Source organism: Glandiceps talaboti, chromosome 1 (assembly GCF_964340395.1).
Source record: "Glandiceps talaboti chromosome 1, keGlaTala1.1, whole genome shotgun sequence".
NCBI classification, from domain to species: domain Eukaryota; kingdom Metazoa; phylum Hemichordata; class Enteropneusta; family Spengelidae; genus Glandiceps; species Glandiceps talaboti.
The window spans coordinates 18,489,115-18,497,341 of NC_135549.1; the positions used below are offsets into that span (position 1 = coordinate 18,489,115).

At 37.1% G+C, this 8,227-nt stretch overlaps 1 protein-coding gene across 1 annotated transcript; it reads right to left on the minus strand.

The window, feature by feature from the left end:
* Positions 1-485: 485 nt before the first annotated feature.
* LOC144433865 (uncharacterized) lies at positions 486-6,239 on the minus strand. Its single transcript, XM_078122257.1, has 6 exons — positions 6,113-6,239; positions 4,329-4,466; positions 3,628-3,747; positions 2,733-2,828; positions 1,583-1,690; positions 486-948 (listed from the first exon to the last, which is right to left on the minus strand). Exons 1-6 carry the CDS (start codon positions 6,237-6,239, stop codon positions 641-643), a joined length of 897 nt encoding a protein of 298 aa, XP_077978383.1. The 3' UTR covers positions 486-640.
* Between the last annotated feature and the right edge of the window lie 1,988 nt (positions 6,240-8,227).

The window sequence follows — 8,227 nt, forward strand, 5'->3', positions numbered from 1 at the left end:
CCAGTAGTGTACAAGTGTGAAAAACACAAACCACGCACATTAAATGTGCATGGTTTTAATTGAAACAAATTAAGACAGACCTAAGATAGCACTTTGAAGTGATCAAATATTAATTGAATGAAAGTGTTCTGGTAAAAAGTGAAACGCGTTGAAGTTTACAAACAAACTCAAACTTGAATTTGAACAACAATATCGAGAATTTCAAACTGGATTCCCCAAACTTCAAAACCAGTCATACTGCTATAATATTCAGCGAGTTGCGGATCCTATTTGAAAGGGGATAATTAAGTACGACTACCTGTGTTCAAAATATCTAGTTTAAAGTTACGAGTAAAAACAAACTTACGCTAATTACATGTAACATATGTTGACTATATAGATAGTAGGCACAGAATGATAAGGATTCATTGTCTGTACATGTACAGGCGAAAACTTACTCTCTGAATCCATTTTAAAGAAATTATCCAGGCAGGACTTTTATACGTTGACAGTAACATTAATGCGGTTAATAATATTTCCATGTTTTAGAATAACCATTCCTGATTATAGCTTGAAGTGTGACCGTTTCAGTTTAGGCCTATGATGTCAAACTACATGGCAACGAATAGACAGTCCACACAGTCATGTGTTCAGCACGTGATTATACGACAGCTTCTTCAATGGTTGCCTGCGGCGCTGTCTCGTCACAATTCTGTATTTCACCGACCGAATGATTACTTGAATGGCCTGTTGCATTCTTATCGGTTGAGGTTACTGGAACGGCTGTGTATATCACTGTTTGAGAGGTTTTAGAGGGTTCATTTTGTTGGCGGTGGCGTCGGCGGCGCCTCGTCCGTCTTCGTGCCAGTAGAACTAGAAGGATGCATAGGATGAGAATTCCGACGACAATTGGCAGAATAATGTACAGCAGACGACCAGATCCCATTGATTCGTCGACTTCAGTTTCAGCTGAAACAAGAATAAAAAGAAAGAAAGTGATATCTTTTTGAGGTGGTTTACGAAAGTAAAAACAATGTTTATGATTTGATATAACGTTAATGCATATCCATGATATTGATGACGCCGGTCATAAATCGCCTTCTGGCATTGTTAGCACATTTGGTGGCATAGTAGGGTTTAGTCTACATTTTTGTACACATATGATAAACCGCCATTCAATCGTTAATGTATTATCATAATGCCTAAATGCCATTCTTGAGATCAAGAGACGGTTAAGTAAGTTTCATTTTTCTGAGAATTCTAAAAACTACATTTTAATATGCAAACATTGCCACCCAAAACATGTAAACTAAGCTTACGTCCCATTACATAAGAACGCTTAGGTGCAACCAACGGACCAACCAATACAGCAGCAGGAGCAGCAGCAGGAACAGTAGTAGCAGCAGCAGCAACAACAACAACAACAACAACAACAACAACAACAACAACAACAACAACAACAACAACAACAACAACAAGTACTACTGTAATATATAGTTTTATGAGAATGTGGTATGCTTTGATTACTTGTACCTACTGGTAGGTATGCTTAGATCGAGTTTTCATTCAACATATATTTTAAACAACCAAATATGAAACTTACCGATGGACTGTTTACCACAGTCACAAGTGTCACTGGCGCAGTCATCAGCACAGATACACTGTAGCTGTGAGGTGCACGTCCCACCGTTCTGACAAGGCGGGTCACATTCTGTTATTGGGACATGACATTATAATTAATAGATGTGTTCAGTGGATTTTGTGAAGTGGTAGAATAGGAAAGGTCTGAAGATATCATTTTCAATCACAAAACACATTACACGAAAGTATACGCCAAGCCTCAGAATATGTTAGTGACTAAGTGACTACTATACCAGTGTTCGTAATGATGTAATGCTCGCTTCATGATTTCTACGAAAAACTACATTAGTAGCATGACCAATATCGTTCCTCAATATTGAACTTTATCATGGTAAACAACAACAACAACAACAACAACAACAACAACAACAACAACAACAACGACAACGACGACGACGACGACAACAACAACAACAACAACAACAACAACAACTTACAATAGTTTTGGAGTCAACACCGTCATTTGCAAATGAACTCATGTAGTTTCTTTGGAGATAAAATGAGCATAGAAATTGGCACATGGCCCCGCATTTCAAACCTAGAAGCTATCTAGTACATGTCTTGGAAAGATGTCTTGGACAAGATTACATAACAGTCTTCTCTACTTTAATTTACCTGCACATTGATATTGCAAAAGACTTGAATTGTCTGTCTTTATAATTCGAATGACTAATTGCTGTGAATAATTGCTTCACTGTTTGTTACAACTAACGGATTGACATGACTGCATAACACAACCTTAGACTACAACACCACACGTAGAGTAGTTAGATATATACCAGTATGTCTGAGAAAATTGTAAGATACGTCACGTCGTTCCGCCAGCAGCATAGGCCTTCTCTTTGAAAGGTAGAATGCCGATGAGGGCGTCCCAACGCGACGTTTCTTACAGCCCATAGCATAGTTAAGTTTGGGGGTCATATATAATTTGTTTATAATGGTAAAATTCAATTTCCTGGTTCAGAAACAGATGATTAATGATCATATCACACTGATTAGGAGAAAATTGAACTCGTTGAAATTAATTGTAAAATCATGTTGCTTGAAGTAAACGGTAACTCGAGTATTAATGAGAAGAAGGACAAAAGAGAAATGAAATCGCATTTGCTAACCATAGCCTTGTTGACAGCGGTCTCCATAGTAATCATCAGCACAGTTACAGACATGCGCAATGCATGTGCCGCCATTTAAACATTCCATTGAACAACCTATATAAAGTATATGGAAAATTGATTTAAATAACACAATAAAGCTAAGATATTAAGTGCTATTGGTAATGTTTTCTGGGTAGATGAACCAAAAATGGACGTGACTCGGGTTAAGCCGCTTTTATTTTCTGTAACATTTCACATACTATCAATTCCTCAATTTCATTTTGTCATCACATCATATCAATGACAACACGTTTCAAAATGGATCAGTGATAATAAGGATAGGGGAAGTCAGTCCAAGAAATAAAGGCATTTTCATGAACTCTGGTTTCAAGAGAGTCATGTGATGTCATGGTTTCTATCACCTACATTACATGCGAAGTTGTCTTCATGTAGGGAATTTATTTTGCTGTGGGCCACATTGCCTCATGGGAGCCACGGTCAATAGAAGTGTTTGTGCAATGGTAAAACAATGAATATTCATGACCTCTAAGAGCCTATCACCTTCACTCAGTGAAAACGTCATGAATATTCAATGATCTGTTACATTATCATATGCGCGCAGTCCATATTCTCGCAAGCAGGCTAGATCATATTTTTCCGCTGACGCGACGAAAGATATTGCCATTTGGTAATTGGCGGTACGTTTTTGACGGTGCAGTAAAGATGTCTGTCGTTTTTTTTACGACGTTGATATGCCGCTTATACATATAGTTATTACATTATTAGCGTAATATCTATCAGAAATGAGGAAATGTGTCGTCAGCTTTGTTTCTCGCCATTATTCTATTTACTCAGATGTTCACGTTAAAATAATTCAGTTGTTGATGATAAGAGACATCGGTCGGATACTAACCTTGTACACTATATTCACATCTTTCTCCACGGTAACCATAGCCACACATGCAAATGAGGCTGTCGTATTCAAATTTACACACACTACCATGCCGACAGGAGAATTCACCCTCACACTGATCTAAAAATAATGCAATGAAATATATCTTTACGAGTCTCAGATAAGATTAAACTTCCTCTTTTATATAAATAAATCATAGCTAACACGGTCTAATTCGACATTTTTGTTATCAGAGGTACTTTGATGTATCATCTAGGCCCAGGAAGTGGTCACCAACATTTTAGTGGTATAAACACTTTTTGTACGGACGGTCTATAACTTTTTCGCTATCTAGGTTCATCGATATGTAATGCATAGCTTTATTTTGACATTTATTATCTAAGTGTACGACATGAATCAGATATTTCCAAAGTTGCAAGCCACAAGGTGGCGTTTTTACATACATAAAACAAATGATAGATGGTAAATTTGACAGGTGACTGACACTACATACCAATTACCTGTGATTGAAACTTTTGTTGAACAAAGTTGTACACCATCATTGCTATGAGGGCGCACTTTAATGAAAAATACATGGATCAGCCCTCAACTGTTATTTTGACGAAGATGATATGTTTGGAAATACATTATATTGATCGAAAACTGTTTTTAAAAACAAAACAAAACACTGCTGCTATTTAAAAGAAAAAAAACAGGCCTACCTTTTAAAGTACAGTTCAAACCAGAATGAATCTCATCTGAGTTATCACCGCAATGGTTGTAACCGTCACACACTGCTGATATCCCGATGCAACGATCGCTGCCAACACATCTGTAATACCCATCCTTACAAACGCCATCTTGAAAAAAAAAGGATGAAGACAAGTTGACTGAAAAATATAGCCCGGCTAACAGAACCCACTAAGTAATTTTGTCAGTAGTCGGATTCAACTAGTGAGTGGCGGCACAGCAAACTGACTCTCCAAGTTTATCGATAGATTACCATCAATACAACAGACTTTTAAATATTTGTATATTTACAGGAAGCAGATTTGCTTCACATTGACAAAGTCGACTGAATATAAGCAAGAGTCTGGTGTAAAATGTTAGGCGAAACGAAAAATGTAAAGCATCGAATATCTCTTACCAAATAGGACCTAACTATGTAAATGCAGACGAAGTTGATATCTTGGTTGTGAGAACAAACATTTGGTATTCATAGCAGTAAGTTTAACGACACTCTCATTTAAAACGATTTGTGGATGGAAAATGAACTCAACAAACAAATAAACAACAGAAAGATACAAGCATACCGTCTGAGGGCGTCGAGAATGAAACGAATGCTCCAGGAAGGAAAACAGATGCAGTGAATAGATCTCGAGCGCTAAATCTTATATACAATGCGTTGGATTTAGAGTAGATATTCTTTAACTGCACAACGTCTGTCCACATAGCCAACAGCGGGGATGCAGAAGTCTTCCCATCACGTATTTCGATCTTAAAAGTATCAATGTCTACGAAGAGAACGGAGGTTTAGGATACAAGAAGAACTTTTAAGTAAACATTTGTTAAATTCAGTCCATTTTTAAAAGACAGAGCAGATACATCCGTTATCATATGATTACAGATTAATCACTGATCTACTAAAATTGATGACATAGACAACGCTATTACATTCTACGATGTAAACAGAGTGTCTTCAATGAGGACAAACGCAAACTTTTTGATGATTAGTTTCTACACACACATTAATTATCAAAATGCGAAATTCTGAGCTACTCTAAGTGGCATATCCCAATTGCTAAATTTCATTGATAATGCAAATGACTAATTAAAATAAAAAACTACACAAACAAACTTTTAAAGCACACATGTTCTTTGTCATCAAAGAGCTTTCAAGTTGTAGGATCTTTGAACTTTGCTATCATTAACGTGGGCTCCAATTTTTAATACAATAAAATGTCGCTTACTTAAGATATCAACTAATTACCGAAAGTCATTAATTATGAAAATTAATAAAAGCGACATCTTAAGATATTGTCTAATTATTGAAAATCGTTATGTAAATTCCGTATTCATGTTCATGGGATGTTTATCAAAATCCCATCAATTTTAATCATTAAATACTCAATGTGATTTTAAATGAGACAGGCGTTTTTGAGAAACGATGACATAGCCATAGACTCGAACAGACAGACGGACAGACAGACAGACAGACAGACAGACAGACAGACAGACAGACAGACAGACAGACAGACATACACACACAAACAGACACACAGACACACAGACACACACACACACACACAGATAGACATCCCCATAATATAACCTTACGGAAGGTAAAAATGACCCTTCTTTTGAGAAAGCATCATCACACTTGAGAGTGATGTGTGTGATTCGGGCGAATGCATGTGAAAGCCCGAAAAGACTGAACGTGAAGTCAACTCGTTTATAGCATCGGAGAGTTATCAAATGATACGTGATTACTGACTATGACGCTTACCATCGGGGAAGTTGTCAAACGAGTACGCAATGCGGTGTTTCTCCACTCCTTCGACGACTCTTGTTAAAGTATAGGTGAAACCGGGGTAGTTATAGTAGTACGTAAAGTCTTCAGAATAATACGGCATGATATATCGTGACAGAGAGCCTGTAATAACCATGACGTCAGCAAGATTAACAACGTGATGCTATAAATTATGCACTTAATGTCAACCGGTGTAGTGTACTTGCACTGGAAATCACACTTTCTACCTACGCATGTATACGTGTTTGAGAAAGCCTTCGTCATTACTAAGTCTTGGCTTTCATAACCATACATAATACCAGCTTATTTCAAAATTGGAACCGTTCATCCATGCATGATTTTGCGAGAACACAATTCAAAGCGATCAAAATTACATAACAAGGTCATTTATATTGACATTAATCCACATTGGAAATAAGTGTTTTTTTTCTAAACAAAAATACTTTATTTGTAATCCTCGGTGATTGTAATATGTACTTGTATAAATGTTTACCTTATAAATTCAAATTCAAATTCAAATGAAATATTGGTAGTTCATATAATTATAGTTTTCTTGTGATGATCACAAGTGATAACTTGTCTTCACTCAGTTTGTTTATAAGTTACTTCCTGTATCTTCATTAACAAAGTTACTTTACATGGACGTTGTATGTATGTATGTATGTATGTATGTATGTATGTATGTATGTATGTATGTATGCAGGGGGGGGACGATGCCAGTCACGTGACACGCTATCGCGTCAGCGCAATGAAGCTCATTCAGTATTGATACACTGTCGAGTGCACTTCCTGCCTACCCCTAGCACTGTGTACTGCTGGATACAAATTCGCTGTTGACAACAGATTGACAAGGTACGTACATTTTCACGTTTCATACGTTTTAAATTCGTCTTTCCTTTATTTTTGCCATCGTAATTTATTATGTGTACTGGTACCAAATCAGATCGAAAAGTATTCAGCGACGTGACCGTGTATACCGTACCGTACGTGTACATGCCGGCCTGCAGTTCATTGTATTTGTAGGTCGGTACGGTAGGTCGCGGTCGCGTTTTTACCAAAATGAAAAAAGCACATCATGGATATTCCATTTTCTAGAATCAACTTCAAGGCAGCATTTGTTGGATACCTACATGTCCATTGATAATTAATGACTGTGATAGTTGTGACATTCAACGTCCAGCAAGCGACGTCTACGTCTGGTACGCTAGTGTGCAAGCTCGAGGTCAGATGATCAGTGCACTACGCCTGGCATAACGTACCGCACCCGGTCTAACGCCCATAAGTTTACGTTCTTTCTGCGTTCTCTGTCTTGCCATACTTACTGAAAAATGAAGTTTCACTCGTGTCGACAAGTAAACTATGTAGTTGTTTAACATTTTACATGTGTATTGTTTCAGATACGTGCTGTTCCCAGTGAAATGAAACTGGTTGTGCCTTCGACGCATTTCTTGCAGAGAGTGTGAGGAGTACTCCCGTAAGAAATTTTATATGTGATCGCTGCATAATGTATCCAGGGTGGCCCTAGTTATACGACAATGACACGAAAAAATGAATTATATAAAATAAAATAAAAATGTGAGATTTACGGTGGTTTTTTTTTGTATTTATAACAGCATTTCTGGCAAAGTGGTTTGTTCGAAAGTGTATGGTACTATTACAAGTACAACGTTACATTAGGGGTAGACCATTCGATATCCTGGGGGGGGGCTTGGAAGATTGGTGGAGAGTCATTATTTTTTTCCCACCTGCTTGCCTGAGAATTATTTTTTTTCTCCTTCGCCTATGCTGGCAACTTTTTTTTTCTTTGCTTCTTTGAGATATCCGGATTTTTTTTACGTCAACGTTGAACGCCTACATTTGTTGCCACAATTTTCTGTTTGGTTTTCACACAGGGTAATACAGAGAGTAAAAAGATGCTGTTCTATCACACACAGATTTTATTTAGAAAACTACATATTTCATACATATTTGATTTTCAATTAAATAAACATCATTGACAGTTTTTATGCCATGGTATGATGACACACTGAAAATACAAATCGGAAACTTGATTGGTGAGCTCAGACATTTAGATAGACCGGTGAGTTTCTC